Here is a 25900-nt window from a genome sequence, read left to right on the forward strand (position 1 = left end):
CCCTCACAGAGCCAAGAGCTGATTAGCCCACGTCCCCCTCGGCCGGATGCACTTGCTGAATCTCAGCAGATAATACAGAGCATGAAATGAAAGCACATTGTCGTCCTCTGCTGGAACAATGTCCACCAGTCAGCATGGGCACCGTAATCCCTGACTCAACGAATACACCCTGTCCACATTCTTCTGTACTCCGACCCATGATTCAGTTATTAGACACTAGCCCCAGGCAAGCGCCTTATCTCCAGTATGAACTCACTCGCCCAGCCCGTTCCCAAACAACAATGGGTCTTTGTCGTTAAACTCCAGGACGCAGACAGGATATTAAGGTTTCTTTTAAAATTAAATCGATAAAACAGCAGTTATTAAAGATGTGACTTTGGCGCCTTGCAATCTGCAGAGCATCAAGCCGCGTTCCTATTGAAGGGAGTTTGGAATCCAGCCGATTTTCCATCACTAAGGAGACCTAAGGATGAGCTCCCATTGATTAGCTGATACTCGTTGATATAAATGTCTCCATCACCCAATGTTCTATAGCCCCATAATTCCTTGCACAGATTATTTCAAGGCAGACTGTACATCATTCCTGCGTGGGAAATAGAGGCGCTGTTGGGTTTTAAGAATAACAAATAAGCACTAAATGAAACAGGATTGTTTCAGTTTACAGAATGATCACAAGCAATAAAAAACTGAACCAATCTAGGGCTTGATTCTTCCCTGCTCTGCACCCTGTGGAGTGATTTACACGAGTGCAAAGTGGGTGTGATGTGCTCCATCCACCCCTCCCCCCTGGTCAGAAGGGGAGCAGAACAAGGAGCAATGGTCTCACGTTGCAGTGGGGGAGGTTTAGGTTGGATATTAGGAAACACTTTTTCACTGGGAGGATGGTGAAGCACTGGAATGGGTTCCCTAGGGAGGTGGTGGAATCTCCTTCCTTAGAGGTTTTTAAGGCCCGGCTTGACAAAGCCCTGGCTGGGATGATTTAGTTGGGGTTGGTCCTGCTTTGAGCAGGGGATTGGACTAGATACCTCCTGAGGTCTCTTCCAACCCTAATCTTCTGAGAGTCTATGATTTTACCCCTCACTTGCCAGTGTTGCCAATTCTTGTAATTTTATCATGAGTCTTGTGATACTTGGTGTCTGTCTCAGATCCCCAGTCCCCAGTCACATGAGAACCTTTGCTTTCATTTTTTATGCCAAGGAAGAGAATCAGTTCCATTGGATCTAAAGCACAAGGTCCCGATCCTGCAAAGACCAAAGCACCTGCTTAGCTTTACTACTGTGCAGGGTCCCAGATGAAATCAGTGGAACTACTCCTGGTAGCAAAGTTAATACACTTGGAGGTCTTTGCAGCACTGGGGCATCAATGTGTACTTATGAGTTACAAAGTCTAAAAAATGATGGGTTCATTACCTTTACATTTCTATATCACTGGTTTTGTTACCGTCAGACCAAGGACACATTTATGACTTGCCCAGAGGGTGCTGACTGCAATTTACCAGGAATCACCAAGCAGAGCTCCTACAGATAGTCAAACAAGTTCTGTTAAACTGAATGAAAATGCTGTCGGAGCTTAGGAAAATGCTCACTGTTAGCTGTAATGCAGTTCTTTTTCGAAGCTACCAGTAAAGCCTGCTTAGTGCCTTAGGCCCCAGTCCTGCAGTGAGCTCCATGCAGAGGATTCCTGAGCAATCCCAGTGCGGGTCCAGCCACACATAATGCAGAACTGCAGCTTTACCTTCTCTGTCTGAATTACTTGTCAGGTGCAACTACTGCCTACCAGTTATACCCATGCAAACCAACAAAAACATGACATGGTGTCATTACACTGACCACCTTCCCCTTCAGGTGGAAAAACCATTCCTTACACCATGACACTTTCTGCCACTCATACTGTATTCAACATAGTTGCTGTCTAGATATTTTGCTCTCCTTGCCAGATGGTAAATTACATACAGCTATTTACAGGAAAGAAACAACGCAACAGACATGAACAGTCTGTTCTATGCCACTAGTTTTCATACTAATACAATTAAGAGGGGTTTCACCTTATGAGATGGAGAATCCGCAGTATTTGAGGGATTAAGCTGTTTTTTAATCAGGATGGATGAGTCCACCTCCATGTTCCTGGAAAGTGACGTGGGGAAAAAACGATGGGGTGATTAGTTTTTGTTTTGTTTTTTTCAAATAGAAATTTTATTAACTGAAAGCAGCAGCAGCAGCTCTTCTCTGCTCAGCGCAGAGGGGGAGCCATAGAAATTAGAGATAGTCCGTTAGCACCTTCCCATAGAATTCTTTGTTGCCACTAACCTAGGGCGCGAGCAGCCTTTACTCTTACTGAAGCTGACGGCATTCTGCGCTTTGCAGACTACTAACAATGCTGGCAATGCAATGCAAGGTCAGAAGGCCCTTGAATCCAAAACGAGCAACTCAACCAGCTGATTCAAGGGAGAATCCTTGTTAGCTGCCAGCACTTACTACTTTTGCCCTCTCCAGACTGACCATTACACAACCCTTCCCGTGGAGATGTTGAAGTGGGGTCCCCTCTTCCCTTCTGTAGCAGGTGTCTGGCTGGAAGTTAAAGGCAGTTGGGTATCCACAAAACTTTAATCTTGCTTCTTTGTCTATTGAGGAATAAGGTAGGTCAGGCCCAGATGCTATTTTCCTCTGGGCCGTTCCTCAATATTAGGATTCACTCAATTCAGCAGTAAATAAAATATTCATGAAAGTGCATTCTTCCTAAAGCCGTCTTGTAGCCAGTGTGCACTATTAAATAGAAGCATGCGTGCTACTTACAAGTGAAATGGCCCCTTGCCAAGACGTCTATTTCTTGCCCTAATGGATGACACCTATAAGTAAAACCCACTTATTGTCTCAATGACTCTATTTTAGGAAGAGCTACACTCTCAGGGATATTGAACATTCCCATGGCCCTCTTCAAAAAACACTCCAGAGATAACCCAGTTTTCCAGTCCAACATTATCCCTCACAGTAAAACAGGCTCCCGTAGAGAAGGGTGAACCTGAGAGCATCCGCTCTAATACCCAGGGCTATGCCTCTATTTAATGCATGAGGTTGGACTGAACCTCATCTCCAGCACTAGATCCAGGGTTGCTCCCTTGTGATCCCTCAGGCTGAGTACAGGCCCAGTTTTAGGCACAGGGAGCTGCTTGCCTACATTTCTCCTGGCTATTTCATAACATTTGGATGAAACATTATGACACAATGCCAAAATCATCAGAATGTACTTTGTGTGATGAGATTCTGAGATCTCATGACACTCTCTCTGAACCCCAGGGCTGGATCATGAGAAGATGCTGGCCCCCTATCCTCCAGAAAGACATTTATTCATCCCAGTTGCCCCTGAAAAGTCAAAGATCCAGTGCGTGACTCTCTTCATTGGGAGAAGAGGTATCGGTCTCACAGAAGAGGAAGGGTAGGGAGAGAGGCACGTCCAGAACTGGGGCATCTACTGGCAGAAGTTCAGGGAAGAGAGGATGAAAGTTTCCTTTTAAATGGGGACTGGGGAGGAGAACAGACTGCAACGTTCCCCAGCCAGGACCTCAATAAAGGTGGAGACATCAGGTTACAGAGGGCAGGGGCCAGAGGAGACATAAGTTCCTGTTCTGCAGAACTCTGGATCAGCAGCAAGAAACCACGTAGCAGATAATTACAAAAATAGTCTGTCCACAGACTTCCTCATAGGCCACGGCAACTGGCTTTTATAGAGTTTAAGGCAGGGGTTCTCAAACTGGGGGGCAGGACCCCTCAGAGGGTCCCGAGGGTATTACATGGGGGGTCATGAGCTGTCAGCCTCCACCCCAAACCCCGCTTCACCTCCAGCGTTGATAATGGTGTTAAATATATAAAAGAGTGTTTTTAATGGGTAAGGGGGTCACACTCAGAGGCTTGCTGTGTGAAAGGGGTCACCAGTACAAGTCTGAGAACCCCTGGTTTAAGGCCAGGGAGGCCCATTATGGTCATGTAGTCTGAGCTCTGGGATAACACAGGCCAGAGAAGCCCACTGTGTAGCTTACATCCTGCCCCAAGAGGTATTCTATTCCTCATACACATCGATCCTATCTCATGTAAATGTGGATGTTCTTATTCACACAAATGTCTGATCCCCTATCTGCATCCTTAGTGCATTCATTTGTAAGACATTGTCTCTGTTGACCACTCATTTCTGAGGCTCCAGAGAAAGACCAAGAAACATCTGACAGTTTTAAAAGCTCCCGTTAACCTGCCATCAACCTGTCACGTTGCCTGGCTCCTGAGGCAGGGGAAGGCTAGTAGCACCTCTCTGAGGTATGGGGGAGTGCAACCCCAGGCAGGCTCCAGTTGGGTGCGGGGAAGCACATTCCCATGGGGGCTGAAGGAGGGTAGCAGAGTGCAGTGGACCGGGGGAGTGAGGAGCGTAGGGTTGCTATCCGGGTTTGACTGGGATCATCCCTTTTTGGAAGTGGCTCTCCTGGGAAGTCTGTCAGGATGCTCGCTACGCACTCCCAGCAGGCCAGTTTTATGGGCTCAGCATCATTGCACATGTCCCTTTTTCTGTACCTCGGAAATGGCACCCAACAGTGGGGGGAAGCCCGTCCATCAAAGGATGGGTATCTCATGAGGTACAGGGAAAGAGGGGGTATCCTGGGGGGTCTGTTCCTGTGGGGGATCCCTAAGGGAAGGGAAAATATCCCAGTTCCAGCGGGGGATCCCCGAGGGGAATGGGGATATTCATGGGGGTCTGTTCATGGGGGTCCCCTGAAGGGAAAGGGAAATATCCTAGGGGCATTCCAAGGGGAAGTACCCCAGGGGGCTGGGGTCAGTTTTTGGGGTCCTGAGGGAAGGGAGTATCCTGGGGTGGGGTCTGTTGGGGGTCCATGAGGAGAAATGGGTGTCAGGGGGTGTCCCAGATGGTGGGGTCCATGAGGGGAAGGGGTGTCCCATGGGGTGGGGGTGTCCCTGAGGGGAAGTGGGGGTGTTGGGGGTGTCCTGGGGTGGGGGTCCCTAAGGGGAAGTGGGGGTCTTGGGGGGCCCCCAGGGTGGGGTCCCTGAGGGAAGTGGGGGTATTGGGGCCCCAGGGGTGGGGGTCCCTGAGGGAAGGGGGCTCTGGGGCCCCTGAGGGGTGGGGTCCCTGAGGGGAAGTGGGGTGTTGGGGGCCCCAGGGGTGGGGTCCCTGAGGGGAAGGGGGCTCTGGGGCCCTGGGGTGGGGGTCCCTGAGGGGAAGTGGGGGTGTTGGGGGGCCCCCAGAGGGTGTCGGGGGTCCCTGAGGGGAAGGTGGGTTCCGGGGGGGTCCCGGGGGTGGGGGGGTCCCTGAGGGGCAGAGCGCGGCCCGGCCGCCCCCGGCAGATCAGCTGGCGCCTGTGGAGTCACGTGGTTCGCCCCGCTCCCGCCCTCGCCCCTCGTCGCGCGGTGACGCCATCAGCCCGCGCCAGGCACCGCGGCGCTGAGGAGAGCGGGGTCTCCGGAGGGGGAGGGGAAGAAGGCGCAGCGCGAGCCCCGGCGGGCAGCGACCTCCCCGGCCACTCGGGCCCGAGCCCCGGGACGGACGCGGCGCAGCGGTGAGAGGCCGGGGAGGGGCGAGACCCGGCGGGGGCTGGGGGGGGAGAAGCGGGAAGCGCCTCGGGGCAGCGCGTGCGCAGTGGGGCGGCATGGCGGGGGCGGCGCATGCGCGGTGTGGCCAGCGAGGGGCCACACATAGGGAGGGGGCTCGCCCCCCCCCCCGCGCTTCGCCGCACGTGCGTGGGGGGGGTCACATCCCCTCCCTGGCTCCCGGGTCAGCGCCCTGAGCAGTACCGGGGGGGGGGCATCATCCGAGGCCTTCCGCCCCCGGCCGGGGTGCTCCCCGGGGTGTCCCGGTGACCCCCGGGGCAGCGCGAGGCCCATTGCGCGTGTCACACGCTTGCGCCCGCCGAGCCTCGTGCGCTTGCACGGGCCCTTCTCCCGTGTGCTGAGCTCTGCGCGGCTGCTCCAGCTCAGACAGACACTGGCAAGCGGTGCCTACAAACTCCTTCCGCTGCTTCCCGGCTCCTGGGGCTGCTTTTCCTGCGAAGGTGGCGGCTGTTGGGCTAATGCTCCTTTTTCTACCCTCAGCTGCGTTCGCTCTTCATGCTCACCATGGCTGCAGGCCTGCGACACTGTCAGAGCTCTCATGTGACTGCAAGTGGGGTTGCCAAACTGTGAAGCTAGATCTGACCATTCTTGGACAGTGGTGGGGAATCTACATTCACTTCTCTAATGTTCCCGTTTCTGCTAAAAGACGGGGCGGGGGTGGATGGCTAAATTCTCCTGGATAAATACTCCCAGGGAATCGGCTGATACCATTAAAAGGTCTTCCTTCTCTGCTAGGAATGAGGAAACTTAAAATGATATTGTGAGATTCCCCAGTCAGATGCTGCCTAGTTCAGAGTAAAAGCAGCAAAGAATCCTGTGGCACCTTATAGACTAACAGACGTTTTGCAGCATGAGCTTTCGTGGGTGAATACCCACTTTATCGAATTCACCCACGAAAGCTCATGCTGCAAAATGTCTGTTAGTCTATAAGGTGCCACAGGATTCCTTGCTGCTTTTACAGATCCAGACTAACACGGCTCCCCCTCTGATACTAGTTCACAGTGTGACTGTTACATAACCTACCAGGCAGACCTAAATGTTTGACTGCCACACTTTTATATTAATTTTTAGAGGGAGAAGAGGCCTGTCTGCTGTCAGAATGACTGCCTGAGTGGCCGTATCTGTTGTGGTACATTTTACACAGCGTAGGAGGATGCTTTTCAGGGAGACTTAGAGGGAGGAAGTGACTTTTTTTGTCTCAAAGGTCCCAGCATCTTGAAAGGACGAATGGAAGGCTAGCAATTTTCTCTGTTGGGGGTATACAAGTGAACTTAGCAGGCAAGGGCATTAGTGGATCTTTTGCTTGGTTGCCTGGAGTTTAAAGCCCTGGAAGAGAGTTTGATTTATGAGATGGGAGCAGATGATGTGGTCCATCTTCCTGAATGTACATAACTGTTTTGATTTGTTTGGAGATATTTTGGTTTCATGAATGTAATAGACCTATAAGTTATGAATGCTGACAGAGTATGGGGAGCCTAAAAAGAGCTTTGGGGCAGAAGTATTGAACACCTATAGCTCTCACTGACTTTGACTGCTGATGTTGGATGCTGAGCATCTCTGGTTGTCATGGAGATCCAGGGCTTGATTTTTAGTGTTACAAAGGTCAGGTAAACGTACATACCCAATTTTACAATATTTTGTTTCATGATCGCCATACAAGCTGCTCCAAGTAGTGCCTTCCTAGGTGAGCAGTAAACACTGGGAAATGTGCTGCCTATCATATCTCATTGTTCAGATATTTACAATATCACAATATCATTTTATCATAGACATCAACACAGTTATTTTCATCTGAAAAGACTGGGAGATAATGTCACTTTCTACTTGATGTGGAAGCTTTCAGGAAGCAAGCACAGTATTTGACTGGGAAACCAGGACCTCTCTCTTCAAGTGGGTTTAGGAGACACGGATGTGGTCCTTTTAAAGTTCAGATTTTTTGTTTGTTTTAAACTACAAAATGAACAGATGGTGGCAGTATAGGACTGATTATATGGCATGTGCTTTTTAAAAGGGCTAAAACATTTTTCCTATCTAGATAGTATTGTGGCCTCCATCACTCTTGTGTTTGTCAGGCACTCGGATACTGAAGAATTCGCCTCACAACACCTTTGTGAGTCAGCAAAGCATTACTATCCTCAGTAACGATGGCTGGTCTGAAAGACAGAAGAGTTCTTTGGTGAATCCATTAGCTTCAGTAGCAAATGTGCACGAAGACAGTTTGTAATTAAAGAGGAACACATCTGCTCATAGTGAAATAATCAGATCTTGACTCCTTTCAAGGATGAATATAGATTATATGTTGATTGAGGCCTAGATCAGCAGTTATTTCCAAGGCTAGTAAATGTTGGTGACCACAAATAGAAGTCGTATGTATTATACACTGCACATAATTTGTTACTCATGTAACTTGATCATTCTTAAATGACTGGATATGAAGAACAAAACCCAATGGGCTTGCTAAAATACATAGCTGATATATTGAGCACTGGTGCTCAGCATGTCAGAGAACATGCTACAGGAAAACTGCTGCGCTGACCCAGGGCTGGTGGTGGGATTGGGGGAAGACAAGATGTGTCTTGATTGTCCATCTCTAACTTCTATATTATGTGCAGCTGCTTTGTGGTAACTAAGATAGATATCTGGAGTGTTGCTTGCCTCCCAAGCTCCACCCTGTTTGTGAAAAACTGGAGCTGCCAGACATACGATTGAAGTGAGAGTAAAAGCAAGCTGGGGAAACAAAAACGACTTTCAACCACAGCTATAGGAGGCTGAGCTGGACACAGAAGGGGATTTATTCCTGCCCTTTGTAAAGGGCATGTTAAATTGGTTTAGAAACAGTTTGGGAATGGGACAGTGAAATCTGCTGGCACTTCTGCATTGTCCCTCTCTTTTGGTCAGAGCCGTAGCCAGCAGCTTTGAGGTTTGTTTCTCCCAGTGATCAACTGAAGAAATCATTTTGTCAGTGAGGATGACTTTTTGGTCTCGACTTAAACAGGGATTTTCCCCAAAGCGTATCTAGCTGGAAGGGCCTGTGTGTCTGTTATGAATAGAGTTATGGTGACTGTGGGTAGGGTAGATAGAGACCTATTGCAGGAGGAGTCTTCCAAGTCATGTGATTCTTATCGATAGGCGCGTGTGACCAATAGCGGATTTGCCATGGCGCCAGGCCCACGGTCCAAAAGGGCCCAGGGCGGCCCCTGCTCTTAAAGCTGCTGGCGCTGGGCTCCCACTGTGTAGCAAGGCCGGCCCCTCCCCCAGTGCTGCCGCCGATCAGCTGCTCCCAGCAGCAGGAGGAGAGGTGGGGGCGGCTCCAGGCCTCAGCACGCCAAGCGCGTGCTTGGGGCGGCATGCCGCGGGGGGCGCTCTGCGGTCGCCGGGAGGGCGGCAGGCAGGCTGCCTTCGGTGGCTTGCCTGTGGAGGGTCTGCTGGTCCCGCGGCTTCGGTGGAGCTGTGGCTCCTGCAGACCGTCCGCAGGCACGCCAGCGGGAGGTCCACCGGAGCCGCGGGACCGGCAGAGCGTCCCCCACGGCATGCCACCGTGCTTGGGGCGGCGAAATGTCTAGAGCCGCCCCTGGGGGCCGGGCCTTGGGGAAGGAGGAGAATGGGGCTGTGGGGGCCCACGAGCCATCAGCTGTTCGGAGGGGGGGTGGTCATTGCAAAGCCACCAATCAAGGATGTTTTTCCGGCTCTGAGTTGCTGATTAGCCTGGCCGGCAGGAGCGCCGCCAGCTTTTTTGCTGCCCTAGGCGCCCCCCGACCGACCGGGGCGGCCGAAGATCCGGTCACCGCCCCCCAGATGTTAGCGCGGCGGCCTAATGGTTTGTGCCAGCCCTTCTGGCCCGTCTAGTGGGCAGGGCTGTTTAGGTGTGTTTTGGCCACCAGCCAATCCGCGAGGGGAACTCTGCTCCTGGAGCAGAGGCTGAGCGACCCCCACAGGTGCAGCCCCGCCTCCTTCTCCTACCTGCTTCTCCTGGGCAGCTGCTGTCTGTGGCTCTGCTGCTGAGCAGCTCCCAGCCTCGCTTCAGCCTCTCAGCCAACTAAAGGCAGCCAGTAGCAGCAGCTGAGATGGTAAGTGTATTTCAAAGGGGGTCTTGGGGTGAGGGTGGCTGGGGGAGAGGCTGAAACCCCTTCCCAGGGGGCTGTGCTGAGAGCTGGCTGCTGGCGGGGTGGCTGTCTGCATGGTGGGGGGCACCAGCTGCCACCCAGCTCTCTGCATTTGTCAGGTGGCTTAGCCAAAGGCATCTCCAAAAACATCCCCTGCACCCCCGCAGCACAGAGAGACTGAGAGTACCAGCCCCTGCCGGGCAGCTGGACCAGGATGGGCATGGGGGGGGGCATCTCCCCTGCTTGCCCTCCCTGCCCAGGTAGAGACGCCTGCCTCTCAGAGACAGTGGCCATGTCCATGTAGTGCGCTTGGTCCCCCTCCCTGGCATCTGGGTGACTGCCTCTTAGGGAGGTGGAAGGGAAGAGGCAGTGGGGAAGAGGGACGGGGTGGGGGAGGGTAGGAAAGGGAAACTGAGGCTGTCAGGGGAAACCGTCCTAGCAGTGCAATCTCTGCCTTGGGGTGTGGATGGAATTGTCTCCCAAGGGAAGGGCTAGTGATCATGTTGGGGGGGGGGGCGGCATTTCTGAGTCCTGGGGCTGAGTAATTCTCTGGTGATGGGCATTGAATTGCTAACTGTCATTCACCTGCTGCACAATGGCTGGTGATGGTTGTTTAACACCCACCCAGCCATTTGGTCAAGTGCCTTGTTTCTGGGGAGTTGCCTTCTGGGCTACTCTCAAATGTGCAGCATATTTCATTCACACCATACAGCACAATCTCATAACTTTATACACTTTAATGATACACATATTTTGACAGAACAGCGGGTTTCAGTAAATGACAGCCTTTCCCATGATATCTTACAGGGCCTGCTTTATATGAAATATAAATAATAAATACAAATGATGAATATGGGGCTTGCAGTGCACAACGTGCCGCTCCCCCGAGGTGTAGAGCAGCGGCTCTCAAACCTTTGTACTGGTGGCCCCTTTCACACAGCAAGCCTGAGTGCGACTCCCCCTTATAAATTAAAAACACTTTATATATATTTAACACCATTATAAATGCTGGAGGCATTTGGGGTGGAGGTTGACAGCTTGTGACCTCCCAAGTAATAACCTCGTGACCCCCTGAGGAGTCCCGACCCCCAGTCTGAGACCCCCTGGTTTAGAGTGTCACAGCTAGAAACTCCAAGGCTTGGGACTTTTAAAAGGAGACTGGACAAAACATGCAGTAAGGCTCAGCCCTGCATTGGCAGGGAGATGGACTGAACCAGGACGATCACAGGGGGCTTTTCCCCCTGTAACTTCTGTCATTCCATCCCACTCTCCTGGCAGTACAAATTCTCGTACTAAAGACCTGGTGCTTGGATCCCATATCACCTTGCACTGGGATTGGGAATTAGTGCCCTGATGTGCGGCGACTCCTCTTGGGCCAGTGTAGATCCTGCTGTTAGTACAGCTATTGGCAGGTGCCCTTGTGTTTAGCTGAATCCTTGGACTCAGTCCCTGAGTGTCTCCCCGCTAAACTGACACTACGGCACTATCCTGCTGTGTGGGTCCCAGTGCTTGTACTGTGAACTTTTGGCATGCACACGTGGCCGTATTTATCTTGTTGTGCTGGTAGTGCTACTTCCTTGGTGTGATGATGACATTATGCTAAGATGAATCCTGAAAATAGTGTCCTGGTGTGATGGTCACTCTGTGCTGTTCGTGTGAATCCTGCATTTTTGTAGGCTGGGTTGGTGTAGCCCTGTTGTTCCCAGGAAATTAGAGCAACGAAAGGTGAGTGAGGTAATATCTTTTATTGGAGTAACTTTTGTTGGTGAGAGAGACAAGCTTTGGAGCTTTCCCAGAGTTCTTCCTGAAGAAGAGTTCTGTGAAAGCTCAGCAGCTTGTCTCTCACCCACAGAAGCTGATCCCAAAAAATATATTACCTCACCCACCTTTATTCTCTAATGTGTATAAATATGCTGAAAATAGCCTCCCCCCAAACTGGCAGAGGTGCTCGGAGGAGGGGGCGGAGAGGAGCGAGCAGTGGGCGGGGGGGGGGAGGAGCGGAGTGGGGGCCAAGCTCCCCCGGCCCCATTGTAATCCCAGGCTCCGCAGGGGGGCATTGGAGCCCCTCCCCCTTGTTCATTTCCCCCCCTCGCTCATTCTCCCCGACCCAGTGCATGGCACCCCTCCCCTCGCTCATTCTCCCCACCCCGGACCCAGTGCATGGCACCCCTCCCTCGCTCATTCTCTCCCCCGACCCAGTGCATGGCACCCTCCCCTCGCTCATTCTCTCCCCCCGCCCCAGTGCATGGCACCCTCCCCTCGCTCATTCTCTCCCCCGACCCAGTGCATGGCACCCCTCCCCTCGCTCATTCTCCGCCCCCCGGACCCAGTGCATGGCACCCTCCCCTCGCTCATTCTCCCCGGACCCAGTGCATGGCACCTCCCCTCGCTCATTCTCTTCCCCGGGCCCAGTGCATGGCACCCCTCCCCTCGCTCATTCTCCCCCCTCTGGACCCAGTGCATGGCACCCCTCCCCTCGCTCATTCTGCCCCCCAACCCAGTGCATGGCACACCCCACACACCCCATGCTCATTCTCCCCATAGCCCGGTGCATGCCCCCGCTCATTCCCCGTGCATGGCACCCCTCCCCTTGCTCATTTCCCTCTCCCCTCCCACCGCTTTGCGCCCCACCGGGACCTGAGGGAGCCCAGATATACTTACCTGTGAGGGAAGGAGCATGTTCCTGGGTTTTCACACACGCAGTGGGGCGCACAGATCAGTAGAAGTGGGGCAGATACATTGACTGTCACCGGGGTGTGCCTAAAGTACAGGTCAAGTCGTTAAGAACAGTGATGTGGGACCAAGGCTGGGAAAAGGCTTTGATTTGAAGACGTTCATGCTCTTTCCTTTTGAAATGCCCCTGAGGAACTGCCATGTGACCACATTCATTCACTAGCACAGCCTCCCTCGTCACCAAACACATCCGCTCAGAGACAGGATGCTGCAGGAGAGATGAACATCCCCCCAGGTTGCTGAGGGAGGAGACTGATGTGCACTTGAGCAGGTGGCAGGTTAGCGATTGGCTGGGCCAGCTCTCACAAAGGAGTGGAGTGGAGGTAGATGGAGAGCCCTAGACATCGCCATTCCACTGAAAGAGAGAGCCCCCTTCCTAATCCAGAGGGAAATGTAGCTGCTTTCCACCTCAAGAGTAATTTATAAATGTCTGTTGCAAGGCTTCATGTTTTCACTTAGTTCCTTAACACAAGAACAAGGAGAAATTCAATGCAATTAAAAAGCCACATGCCTTGCAAATGGTAAAAGAACATCTTTTTAACATCAATATTAAATTGCAGAACTTGCTGGGATAATATTGATTCAGATAGTTTAGCAGGATTAAAACAGGATTAGATGTTTATATAAAAATCAAACACTTAACGTTACACTAGCTAAGGTAAAATTTCCAGGGCCATTGATCTTGCTTCAGAGCATAAATTGTGGTCAGGATGAAATTTCAACCCTTGTTTAAGTGAGAAGGTTTACTGAGAGCAGGGTCACCCAGGATTCAGAACCGCTGGACCAGCGATCTGGTGTGACAGTTCCTATGTGCCTGCCATCTCTCAAGAATTTAGGAGAGCAAATCATCTGCCAGCCTGTGTGCTCACTAGAAGGGGGAAGAATGAATAAATTGTAGAGGGAAAATAAAGTTCGCTCTTCTGCACCCCACAGTTGCCAATAGGGAAGTGATCCCCCTTTCCCCCGGGCTCTGGGAGAGGCACGCCGACAGGGGTAAGGGGCCGAGGCTGGCAGCCAGTGCCCCAGGCAGAGGGCCAGCAGCCACGTGATGCCCCGGGCGAAGGGCCGGGGCTGGCCCAGGAGCGGAGCTGGGTGGCGCTTCATCCCCGCCTGCCATGGGCCTAGCCCGGGCCCCAGCCGTGCCCCCTCCGAACATTCCTCTGCACCTCCCTAGGGGATCTCTGCAAGAGAGGCTGCCAACAGTAGCGTGCAGGGGCCTCAGCTGAGATCAGAGGCTTGTTGTGCAGACAGTAAGAGAGCTGACCAGACAGAGGGTGTGGGGGAGGGGAGAAAGGCGGCACAGACAGGGGAAGGGACTTGTCCAGGGTCACACAGCAGGTCACTGGTTCTCTTGACTCACAGCCCAGTGCTCTGCCCACTTGATCCATTGCCTCCCCAAAGGAAAGGCTGCCAGAATCCCAGGCTCTTGAAATTGCTGCCAATCCAGGCTGAGCGTCAGGGATAAGAAGTAGCTTTATAGTGACAAATGCAAGTAGTGGACATAGAGCGTATCCATCAGACGTGCTGTACGGGTAGACATGCCCTTGAAAACTACCAGTGTAATTAACGCTCTTGACACTCATTATCTTCAAAGCTTCTTACAAACAATAGATAAGGAATTCTCGCAACACTCCTGTCAGCTAGGGGAGTCATACAGCCAGGGAATCTAGCTCTGAGCCCCTCTGTACACTACAAATTACTTTGGTATAATTTATGATGCTCAAGGATGTGAATAATCAACACCCCTGAGCACCGTAAGTTACACCGAGTGAAGTGCCGGTCTAGACTGTGCTGTGTCAGCGGGGGAGCTTCTCCTGCCCACATAGCTACCGCCTCTTGCAGAGGCAGGCGGTATTAAGCCAACGGCAGAGCTGTCTCCCGTCAGTTTAGAGCATCTTCACCAGAAGTGCTGCAGCAGCGCAGTTGTAAGTGATGTAGTGTAGACATACCCTGAGAGAAGCAATTTCCTCAAGGCCACAGAGGAAGTCTGAGGGGTTCAGCCCTTAGCATCCCTGCCAGAGGCTAGTCAGCTTCACACCACCGTTCAGGAGCCACAGGTGTGTGTGTCCTGGGAATGGAGAGGAATGTTCTCAGTAATCAGATTTATGGCTTTAAATTCCTGCAAAACAAAATCTTCCACCAAAGAGCTCTTTTCAAGTCTCATTCCCGCCTCCCCACTGCTGCCACTTGGAAGTGCAGTGGAGAAATGCGCACCCTTCCTCTTGTTAGAACAGGGTGAAAGGGAAACTAGAACCAGCTGTTCCCGACTGCAGAGTCACTGCGTAGCGCCAGGGGGTAGCTGTGTTAGTCTGTATCCACAAAAACATCAAGAGCTGCCCAAAGAAATCTGTTAGTCTTTAAGGTGCCACCGGACTCCTCAGTTTGGTAAGAAGTTTGTAAGCCACCATTTAAACCAGAGCCAGCTGCAGCAGGAGATGGGTAGAAGGGGGTGTATGTGTGGGCACTGCATGAAAGGGTTCCCGTTCTTTCCTGGAGGGCTCCTGGAAAGAGACCCGCCCTGGTGAAACAGGACACTAGGCAACACAGAGAAGTGAGAGTTAGCTGGGAGAAAATGAAACCGAAACTTAACTTGGAGCCATTTTAAGTTGATCGAGGGGATGATTGCATTGTTAGCTCCATGCTGGGCAGAGGGGAAGGGGGGACTAGCCTGTTTCTGGTGTTTGTAAAAAGTACAGAGGTACTAAGCTTTTCTGTCTCTAGGAGCCATTTGAGAGCTCTGTCTTCGGCTGCTTGGCTGGCACAGGGAAGAGCTGCTCCCGTTGGTGTTTCAGTTGCTTTCAGCTCCTCCTAGCAGTGTGAGTCTGTGGTTAGAGACACGGTGGGGGAGGCGATATCTTTTGTTGGACCAACTTCTGTTGGGGGAGCGAGAGAAGCTTTTGAGTTACACAGAGCTCTTCTTCAGGTCCGGGCAAGGCAGTAAGAGTGTCACAGCTAAGTACAAGATCGGAGCCATAGTTCAGCATAAGTAATCAGCACCTATTCTAAGGGAGTGGCGATAGTTTACAGTTGGGAACAGTTCTTTACCTTCTGATCAGTTAAATGCATTGTACTTGTCAGCTTGGGCAAAAACAAGGTAAGAGCAACTTCTAAACCCTCCCTTCCTCCTCCAGGCATGTTGTGTGTTCTAAGGATTTCTTTTTAAACTTGGCCAGTGGACCAGATCTGTGTGTCCTGGTAACTAATAGGACCGTGATGGCAGGAAAAGGGATACTCGCTCCCCTCTGCTAACAGGAAGGAGATGGAGCGCTCCTACCTGCTGCACTCAGAATCCAGAGCACATACATCACTTGGTGCCAGTGTGGGTTGAACTAGGGAACGTGTTTGGCCATGTCTATACTAGCACTTACGTCAACAATGTTGCTCAGGGTATGAAACACCCCCCCCTTCCCCCCGAACAACATAAGTTTTGCTGGCATAAGCAGTCGTGTGGACAGTACTGTTGTCCCACCACTGGCTGAGCTGGTTTTATTGTGTCCATGGGAGCGCTCGCTCTCTGTGCCGGTACAGCTGTGCCACTGTAAGCTTGTAAGTGTAGACCTGGCCTTTGATTCTCCACAGTAAGGCTGACGCTAAGTGGCATGGCTGGTGTCTAGGGTACTCGAGCTGAGTCCTTTTGCCAGCACTTACTGATTAGCTCACTTGTAGTGTCCTGTGTTTTTCTCCCTATTTTTAAGGTGATGTAATTATCGATCCACTTGCATCCCCCACATGGTGGCTTTCTGTGTCTGGCTGTAAAGAATCAGTTATAGCCCTGCACAGGTTCCCTTAGAAAGATCTGGGGTATAAATGTTCTGTTGGGGATATGGTTTCTGTCACTTTATGTTCACATTCGGCTGCTGTCGCGCTTGGGTAGGATTAGAGCATCCCAGTCAATAGTGGTGGCTATCTTTTTTTCTTTCATTTAAAAAAATGAAGTGTATCATTGGTTCCAGGCTGATGGCTCAGACCAAAATTCACTTGTAATCCGATGCTGGTGCCACGTTTGTGACTGGTGTGAGCTGGATCTGAACTGCAGCCCTAAAAGGCTCTGCATCCTATTACCAACCCTCTGCGCTATCTGGTTCCCATGTATCTTGTCTCTTTAAAGCATCGTGAAATGAGAGAATTAGCTATATAGGTCACACTCCATCTAGGGAGGAAGGGATGTTCGTGTGGACTGAGCCACAAGTTAGATGCTCTGCAGACTCACTGGGTGATGCTTGGCAAGCCACGTGACCTCTCTGGGCCTTAGTTTTCCCATATGTGAAATGGGAGAATCGTGCTTGGAAAGCACGCCGAGATCCTTAGATGTAGGGCACAATGGAAGGGCAAAATATGATCGTGATTGATCCAGCCCGAAATACCCAACACCCAGCGAGAGGGCTGAGTCTGACGAATGAAGTTGTTTCTGATTGTTAGGCTCATTCAGAATTCCTTTCAGGTCAGTTTTGTGTTTGGGGCAGGGGCTTGGGCAAACGCGTTGTCAGTTTCATTTACCTGGCATGCACGAGTAGCATAGCGACAGGGCTTGTAGGCTGCAGGCAAGGTTAGCCAAGAAGGTGGGTGTACGTTGTCTTGGAGTGGAGAAGCTGGTCATACTGTAGCCCTGGGCTCCTCTGAGAGTGTAACTGAGTTCTGAACCCTTGTTCTTTCCTTTTGGCAGGCCTGTGTGCAGCAATTGTGCGACTGGAAAGCGAACCACAGCTGCCTCTCTTCTGGTGTGCAAGAGCCCAGATTCACACTTGCACTCCAGCAGCACGCTATGAACACAGGTTTTGGTCGAAGCAAAGGCTCTTATCAAACACCCCCAAAACATATCTACTGCAATCCTAATCCAGCCTTTTTTAACAACTCTCTCGTCCCACAGGAAAATAATCTCGACAGATTCAGAAACCAGCAGGTACAGTTCCTCTTGGGGCAAATCACTGAAGCTCCCCTGTACCCTTTTTGGGAACAAAGGCCACAAGTAGAGCAACACATCAGGGGTCCACGAGCTGCTGTACCAATTCCTAGAGGGAGTGGGCACAACAGCTGGGGCACAGCTGGGAGAGTTAGACCCCCCTATATCAGTCAGCAAACGCGAAGTTTATCGTCTTATCCCCCAACTCAGTACAACTACAGAAAATCAGAAAGAGAATTTGACCATTTCAACCTGAATTTCCAGAGACTGTCTGTTGCTGAGCAAAACAGGGAGCAAGAAATTTTGACAATTTTAGGGCAACTCAGGCAGGGGGAGTCCTGTACAGGTCGTGAACTCGCCCATAAACTTAAAACCCAAAAGAAAGAAGTCAATCGTTATCTGTACAAACTTCTCCGGGAAGGTAAATTGCATAAAGAAGGAGAGACACCCCCCTTCTGGCGGATTGCGGACAAATCTGGCTCTGTAGGGTCAGTGTGCGAAGGAAGTGCCACCGCCGACAGGAGTCATTGGAGAGAGACAGCTTCTGAGAGTCAAGAAACGGAAAGCTCCCCGGTTGACTCAGAAGACGGTACCGAGTCTCCCGTCATGGCTGAAGTCAAGGAGAAAATCTGTAACTATTTGTTCAATGTCACAGACTCCACAGCTTACAACCTTGCAAAAAACATTGGTTTTTCAAAGGCCAAGGATGTTAACACCACTCTCAGAGCCCTGGAAAAACTGGGAGAAGTCCACAAGGAGAACACGACCCCCCCCAAATGGTCCCTCACTGAAAAGAAACGGGAGAGGATGCAGATCAAGATAAAAGCCAATGAAGTAACGGAAACGCCACCTCCCGCCCCAGAGCCAGAGTTTCCAGCTGCCTGCATAGAGCCGGATCCACAGGAGAGCGTGTTGCCTTTCACAGAGGTAAAGATGGAAGAAGAAGAAAATGTAAAGAATGGACAGCAGGCCTCTGAGCAAACAGAACAGACAGACACCAGTGCTCCTGACTCAGGCCTGCGAGCCCGGAAGCCCAGATACCGCTTCATGAACTATGACAACTCTGAAAATGGCAAGTGGGCCACAGATGACATTCCAGATGACCTGAATGCCATCAATAAGCAGGCGGATGAGTTGAGATGCATCATGGAATCCCCCTCATCTCCCAGCTATGCTGCCCAGTTTGACACTGCGTTCCAGTGTACGCCCTTAGAAAAGCTGATTGCCTGTCAGGAGAAGAATCCGGTCAGCGGCCTCATCGAATATAGCCAGTACACTTACCAGCGCTGTGAATTTGCCCTTTTGGAGCAGAGCGGGCCCTCGCATGAACCAAGGTAAGAAAGAGAACATGGGTTTCCTTTGCTATTCTTTTCTGCTTAAAGAGATGTACATAAGCTAAATTATGATTTAATTGGTATCACAGAGCCTTGGTGGGATAAGTCTCATGACTGGAATAGTGGTATAGAGGGGCATAGCTTGTTCAGAAAGGACAGGCAGAGAGAAAAGGGAGGAGGGGGTTACATTATACATAAAGGGTATAGACACTTGTTCTGAGGTCCAGAAGGAGGTGGGAGGCAGACCAGTTGAGAGTCTCTGAGTAAAGATAAAAGGGTTAAGAAATAGGGGTGATGTCTTAGTCGGGTCTGCTATAGAGCACCCAGTCAGGAGCAGAGTGGGTGAGGTATTTCTACAGCAAATAACAGAAATATCCAAAACATAGGACCTAGTAGTAATGGGGGACTTCAACTAGGCAGACATCTGTCGGGAATGTAATATGGCAAAACACAAAATTTCCAGTACATTCTTGGAGACAAAGAAAGTGAGGAAGTAACCAGGGACCCCCATTTTAGACTGGATTCTGACCAACAGGGAGGAATTGGTAGTGAATCTGAAGGTGAAAGGCAATGTGGGTGACAGTGATTGTGAAATAACAGACTTCATGAGTCTAGGGCAGTGGTCCCCAGTGTAGTGCCCGCGGGTGCCATGGCGCCCGCCAGTGTATTTATGTGTGCCCGCCTAGTGCCTAGCAGGGGAAAGAAGCCATGGCCCTACGCCTGCCGGGGACAGAGAACTCAGGCTGCAGGCGCAGTGTTCTCAGTCCCCGGCAGGTGCGGGACCTGCCTAGTGTCCAGCAGAGGAGAGAATCCGGGGCCCTGCGCCTGCCGGGGACAGAGAACTCAGGCTGCAGGCGCAGTGTTCTCAGTAATATTAAATATGATTTTTTTGTATTATTTAATGTACAAATACAAAATAAGTCTTGAAAAATTGTTGGTGCCCACCACACTCTTCTGACAACATGAATGTGCTACTGGCCACCAAAAAGGTTGGGGATCACTGGTCTAGGAAAAGGAAGGAGTGAAAGCAGCAGAATAAAGCTACTGGACTTCCGAAAAGCCGACTTTAACAAACTCAGAGAACTGGTAGGTAAGGTCCCATGGGAAGAAAATCTAAGGGAAAAAGGAGTTCAGGAGAGCTGGCAGTTCCTCAAGGAGACAGTATTAAAGGCACCACTGCAAACTATTCCAGTGCGAAGGAAAGATAAGAAGAGTAGGAGGTCAACATGGCTCCATCAGGAGCTCTTTAATGACCTGGAAAGAAAAAGGGAATCCTACAAAATGTGGAAACATGGTCACATTGAGGAGGAGGAGTACAAAAGAACAGCACAAGTGTGTAGGGACAAAATCAGAAAGGCAAAGGCACAAAATGAGTTCCACCTGACAAGACATAAAAGGCAGTAAGTAATAAAAGGCGGTTCTTTAAATACATTAGGAGCAAGAGAAACATGAAGGAAAGTCTAGGTCCTCTACTTGGGAAAGGAGAGCTAATAACTGATGACATCAAGAAAGCTGAGGTGCTGCGTGCCTATTTTGCTTCAGTCTTCACTAAAAAGGTTAATTATGACCAGATACTCAACACAAATAATATTAACAATGGGGGTAGGGAATGCGAGTCAAAATAGGGAAAGAACGGGTTAAAGAATATTTGGATAAGTTAGATGTATTCATGTCGTCAGGGCCTGACCAAACTCATCCTAGGGTAGTTAAGGAACTAGCTGAAGCAATATAATAATTAGCAATTATTGAGAACTCCTGGAGGATGGGAGAGGTTCCAGAAAACTAGAGACAGGGAAAAGTAACACCTTTCTTTAAAAAGGGAAACAAGGAAGACCTGGGGAATTATAGACCAGTCAGCCTGACTTCAGTACCTGGAAAGATACTGGAGCGAATGATTAAGCAATCCATTTGTCAGCACCTGGAGGATAACAGGGTTATAAGGAATAGTCAGCATGGATTTGTCAAGAACAAATCATGCTAAACCAACTTAATTTCCTTCTTTGACAGGGTTACTGGCCTAGTGGATGGGAGGAAGTGGTAGATGTGATATACCTTGTTTTTAGTCAGGCTTTTGACACAGTCCCTCATGACAGTCTCATAAGCAGACTAGGAAAATGTGGTCTAGATGACAGTAACGTGAGTGCACAGCTGATTGAAAGACTGTACTCAGAGTCGTTATCAATGGTTTGCTGTCAAATTGGGAGGACATATAAAGGGGGGGTTCTGCACTGGTCAGGCCTGGGTCTGAGACTAGTCAATATTTTCATTAATGACTTGGATAATGGCGTGGAGAGCAGGCTTATCAAATTCACAGATGGCTCCAAGCTGGGAGGGGTTACAAGCACTTTGGAGGGTGGGATTAGAATTCAAAATGACCTTGACAAATTGGAGAATTGGTCTGAGTTCAACGTGATGAAATTCAAGTAACACAAGTGCCAAGTATTTCACTTAGGAAGGAAAAATCAAACACACAACTACAAAATGGGGAATAACGGTGTGAGTGGTTGTATTGCTAGAAAGAATCTGGGGGTTCTAGTGGATCATCCGTGGGATGCAGCTGCAAAAAGGCTAATATGGTTCTGGGGTGTATTAACAGGCGTGTGATAAGTAAGACACAGGAATTGATTGTCCCACTGTGCTTGGCACTGGTGAGGCCCGAGGTGGAGTCTTGTGTCCAGTTTTGGGCACCACAATTTAAGAAAGATGGGGACAAATTGGAGAGAATCCAGAGGAGAGCACCGAAAATTATCAAAGGTTAAAAAAACTGGGCATGTTCAGTCTTGAGAAAAGACGACCGGGGGGACTGGTAACATATTGGAAGATTGTTAAGGGCCTATAATGAGGATGGTGATCAGTTGTTCTCCATGTCCCCTGAAGGGAAGACGACAAGTAATGGGCTTCATCTTCAAGGGAGACTTAGGTTAGATATTAGGAAAATCTTTCTAACTCGAAGAGGAGTTAAACTCTGGAATGGGCTTCAAGGGAGGCCGTGGAGTCCCCATCACTGGAAACTTTTAAAAACAAGTTGGACCAACCCCTGTCAGGGATGGTCTAGGGTTACTTGGCCCATGACTTCTCAAGGTCCCTTTCAGCACCACATTTCTGTGATTCTGTTCGGCCTCAATTAACTTCCCATCTAATTGCCTCATCCGAGATTTGCAGGGCCAGTGTGTCAATATTTGCTGTGCTTCCTCCTGTGACAGCCAGTCTAATCACCCGCAAGGTTCATGTGCCTCACCCAAAGGACTCAAGATCCCTTAACTAAAACAGGAAAGACCGTTTACCAAAACAACCAGCTCTTTCCCTCAGAAACCCCCCAGTCCCCAGTGAGCAGGACAGAAAAGGAACCCACAGTGCTGTCCTTCCTGCTATTTCACACTGCTGAATGGTTCAGCTGGAAAGGAAATCGAAAGCAGCTGAGAGTCTAAAGGGCCCAGTTCTGCTCTCAGTTGCACAGGCGTGACTCCCATTGACTCTAGAGTTGCCTCGAGGAGGACTGGAATAAGAGTAAAATGAGGGGGAGTCAGTAAAGGCAGGGGAAATAGAGGAAAATAACCTCCAGAGCAGTGGTTCTCGAGCTATTGTACTGGTGACCCCTTTCACATAGCAAGCCTCTGAATTCAACCCGTTTATATATTTAACACCATTATAAATGCTGGAGGCAAAGCAGGGTTTGGGGTGAAGGCTGACAGCTCGTGCTCCCCCCAGGTAATAACCTTGCGGCCCCCCACGGGGTCCCGACCCCCCGTTTGAGAACCCCTGCTCTAGAGAGAGAGTTCCCTCTGAAGACAGATGAACAGAAGCTGATGTCTCTGCCCAGGAGTGGGAAATCCTCTGCAGCAACATACGGGGGGGAGGGGGAGAAATGTCCTCCAGGTTTCCTATGGTTTTGGGCCCTTAGGTCTCTTTTCTGATCCCAACACCATTTGCACTGCTGGAATTGAACCTCATGGAGCCCCTTGTTAGCAGCTCTGCAGCTCCTCACTCGCTGCAAGCGTCTCATTGGTGTGGCAGTTCGGAGCATCCTCTGTCCCTGTGAGCAAAGGTGGAGCACGGCACGTGCAGTCACAGAATGGGATTTTTTTCTGGGCTTTTATGATTACTCTCTTGAGGATACGTTTTGATATTGTGGCCATTCCTGGGCACTGATGTGACAGTGAAAGGCACCGTTTATGCCACACTGGAATACGTCAATAGGCCCACTAGACGGGAAAACCGGCCTACTTCCCAAAGACCAAATCCAGGCTTTCTCGTTAGGGAAAGGTCTGAATGGAGTTAGCCCCAACGGCCTGCCCCTAGATCCAGTTCAACCTGCTTTTTCCTGAGAGGAGTCCGCCTCTGCAAAAGGCTGGGTGCCAAAAAGGAATCTAGCTGGCCTAAGCTGTCATTGGGGTTTGCCCCTGAGAGAGAGGCAGGCACATCTGTCAAAGACAAAAGATTTAAACGAGGAAGTGCCCGGCAAAGATGCTGTGCAGAGAGTTGGCAGGCAGGTCAGATCCTGTCTGAGGGACAAATCAACCCAAAGTGACTAGGCACAGATGTGACGGTTCACACTGCTGCCAGACTGGCTTTCAACCTTCCTTTCCCCCGTGCCGGAGACTGTCTTGGATTTGCACTCTGTGCGGCAAGAACAGCCCATGAGTTAATGACTCTTGCGGCCTCTGGACCAAGGAGACTCATTCTGCAGCATTAGGGCTAAACTCATTGGGGTCTCTGCCACCACATCTGCGGTGGAAGGCTGTGTAAACTTCGAAATGAAGCCTCTGGAGGCCTGCACCAAAGTCTGGCCCTTCTGCAGCCGTCACCCGTTTGCTTCCGCACCACGGGGACCAGCGGCTCCTTCCCACTAGAGTTCCAAGAGCTAGGCTAGAGGCGTAGTGCAGGAGGGGCAGGCTGGTATCTGGGGTGACCGGTCACAGGTTTGTCCTTCTCTCTTCCTCTACAAAGATTTAAGTTCCAGGCCGTGATAAACGGGCGCCGGTTCCCACCAGCGGAAGCAGGTAGCAAAAAACTGGCCAAGCAGGAGGCAGCTGCCAACGCCATGAAAATCCTGATGCGCGAAGCTGAGAACGAAGGGGAGGATGGCATGGAAGGGGAGGAGTCATTTGTCCCAGACAGCTCGGAAGCAGAGTTGGTGAGTCCCACGCTGTTTGTTCTGGGCGACATTCAGGCTGAAATCAGTGCCTTGGTGCCCGTGTTCGTAGCCCCTCTCTCCCAAAAGAGCTGTCCTCTGCTGCTGCTGAGGTTTGCCATTCACAGATGCAGCACAAGGCAGCCAGTATTTGGGGCAGGCTGGCCCAGCACTAGCTGTCAGGGGAGGGTGATGTAAAGGAGCTAGAGATTGTCCCTTCCCAAAGGAAATGTGATTCCAAACTGTGTCAAGCCTGTGTGAGGCACCCGCCCTTCTCCTTCTGGAATTGGCGCGCTCAGGTGCTCTTTGGGGATTGCCCAGAATGGCCGGAACGTGCCACCAAAGGCCCCACGCTTCTCTTGCTTGTCGCAAAAGTGGCTTCTTTTCACAAAGGGGTGCGGAAGCAGCACCACAGATGTGAAGCTGCCATGCTCTTGATGCAATGTGGTGCTCGTTCTCTTGGCTGGGTTGGCTTTGTCCTGTAGTTAGCATCTCCGAGTTGACTAGCCCCTGGGCTAGTGCCTGACAACAGCAGCCTGTGAGTGGGAGCTCGGCCGAGATCTGTGCTTTAGTCACCTCTCCGTATCTCACCGTAGCCTGCACGCCCAGAACCAGAGCCTCCGTCTGCAGTGGCACAGCTAAACTTGTCGTCCGGGAAGAACCCCATCAGCATATTAATGGAATATGGACAGAAATCAGGGAGCACGTGTGAATTCCAGCTGCTGTCTCAGGAGGGACCACCCCATGACCCCAAGTATGGCACATCGTGTTAATTGGGGGGGTGGGTAGGGATTCTTCTCTTTATTTCCTCTCCAGTCGGAGGAACCAGCCACGTTACCCCATCTGTCCAGGTTCCCATACACTTCACTGTGTTACCTGAGTGCTCATCTTGCTCAAGGACGTCTGGACCTGGCTCCCCCGAGGCCCTGTGTGCCCCAGAGAGAGGTCAAGGAATGCCTTCCTCCTGGGAGGCTGGGCGTCTCCAACCCAAGGACAGGTTCGGAGCTCAGGGGCCAGTCCTGAATACCATGCGTGGCAGTGCCACACCAGTGCTTTTGGAGCATCCAGTCACCGTGATGCTCTTAAACTGCTGATAACTTGGAAATGTTCCTTGTGCATCTTTAGCCCGACTTGAACTGGGAGTTGGTGCAAAGAGCAGACTGAAGCGGCTGCTTTAACATTCTTCTCATGGTGTAACATCCTGCCAGGTTCAAATACTGCGTGAAGGTGGGTGAGCAGACGTTCCCCGCGGTGGTAGCCAACAGCAAGAAGGGAGCAAAGCAGATGGCAGCTGAGGTTGCTGTGAAGATCCTCCGTGGGGAAGCTGGGGGGCAGTTCTTCCCAGAACAGGTAGAAACACCTTTGCATCCTTTACTCCTCCCTCCAGTAGGATTTTACCCCGGGCTGGCTGTGTGCAGTTACCCTGCTGTAGTACGGACTCCTAACTATTTAACTGGCTCCTCTTGTCTAACTCTTCTTTAGCCCTCCGGTGAGGTCCCAAGCGAGCCGTCCCTGGATCCGCCTGTTGCCCAGCCTCTGAATCTGGATGAGTCAAAGGCAGCAAAAGCCAAAGGCGTCGGGGAGCTGATCAAATACCTCAATGCCAATCCCGTCAGTGGCCTGCTGGAATACGCCCGTTCCAACGGGTTTGCAGCAGAGTTCAAAATGATCGATCAGACGGGACCGCCTCACGATCCGAAGTAAGTCGCTGTGAATGTCCGTGACAAAACTGGCACCGTCTGTGCCGTCCTGAAGTAGGCGCAGACTCCTGCCTAGGATAGCAAATTCCTGGTGAAAGCTGCAGGCTGGTAACAGAGCTAGCTACTGTCAGAGCGTCATCTGCCTCCCTACAGCTGGCAGGTACAAATAAAAACCGCTTGGTTTTTAAACATTGCTCTCCCAGTGACATGCTGCTGCTCCCTCTGCAGGTTTGTCTACCAAGCCAAGGTGGGAGGCCGTTGGTTCCCAGCCGTGACTGCACACAACAAAAAGCAGGGCAAGCAGGAAGCGGCTGATGCAGCACTCAGAGTCCTGATTGGGGAAACGGAGAAGGCTGAGCGCACCGAAGGACCGAGCATCACAGAGGTAATTTC

General features: G+C 51.0%; 1 protein-coding gene and 1 long non-coding RNA gene across 5 annotated transcripts in view; one reads left to right on the forward strand and one right to left on the reverse strand.

Moving 5' to 3' along the window:
- On the reverse strand, positions 1-6162 carry LOC120390170. 2 transcript variants are annotated; one of them, XR_005591025.1, is made up of 3 exons: positions 6110-6162; positions 2045-2123; positions 1-603 (listed from the first exon to the last, which is right to left on the reverse strand). It is a non-coding gene; the product is annotated as an uncharacterized LOC120390170 (long non-coding RNA). The 2 variants fall into 2 exon arrangements; XR_005591026.1 differs by lacking the exon at positions 6110-6162 and adding an exon at positions 4251-4633.
- Positions 5399-25900, forward strand: part of ADAR (adenosine deaminase RNA specific) — a 27672-nt gene continuing 7170 nt past the window's right edge. The window contains exons 1-7 of one of the 3 annotated variants that reach the window (XM_039512551.1): positions 5399-5554; positions 17106-18676; positions 23624-23810; positions 24404-24561; positions 25016-25157; positions 25290-25507; positions 25736-25892. In XM_039512551.1, the coding sequence (XP_039368485.1) occupies positions 17205-18676; positions 23624-23810; positions 24404-24561; positions 25016-25157; positions 25290-25507; positions 25736-25892 (2334 nt within the window). In that variant the 5' untranslated portion in view covers positions 5399-5554; positions 17106-17204. Of the gene's footprint in view, positions 5555-6093; positions 6205-15282; positions 15537-17105; positions 18677-23623; positions 23811-24403; positions 24562-25015; positions 25158-25289; positions 25508-25735; positions 25893-25900 lie in introns of those variants that run through there. The other 2 variants (XM_039512552.1, XM_039512553.1) reach the window with 2 other exon arrangements.

Source organism: Mauremys reevesii, linkage group 24 (assembly GCF_016161935.1).
Source record: "Mauremys reevesii isolate NIE-2019 linkage group 24, ASM1616193v1, whole genome shotgun sequence".
Classification (NCBI taxonomy): domain Eukaryota; kingdom Metazoa; phylum Chordata; order Testudines; family Geoemydidae; genus Mauremys; species Mauremys reevesii.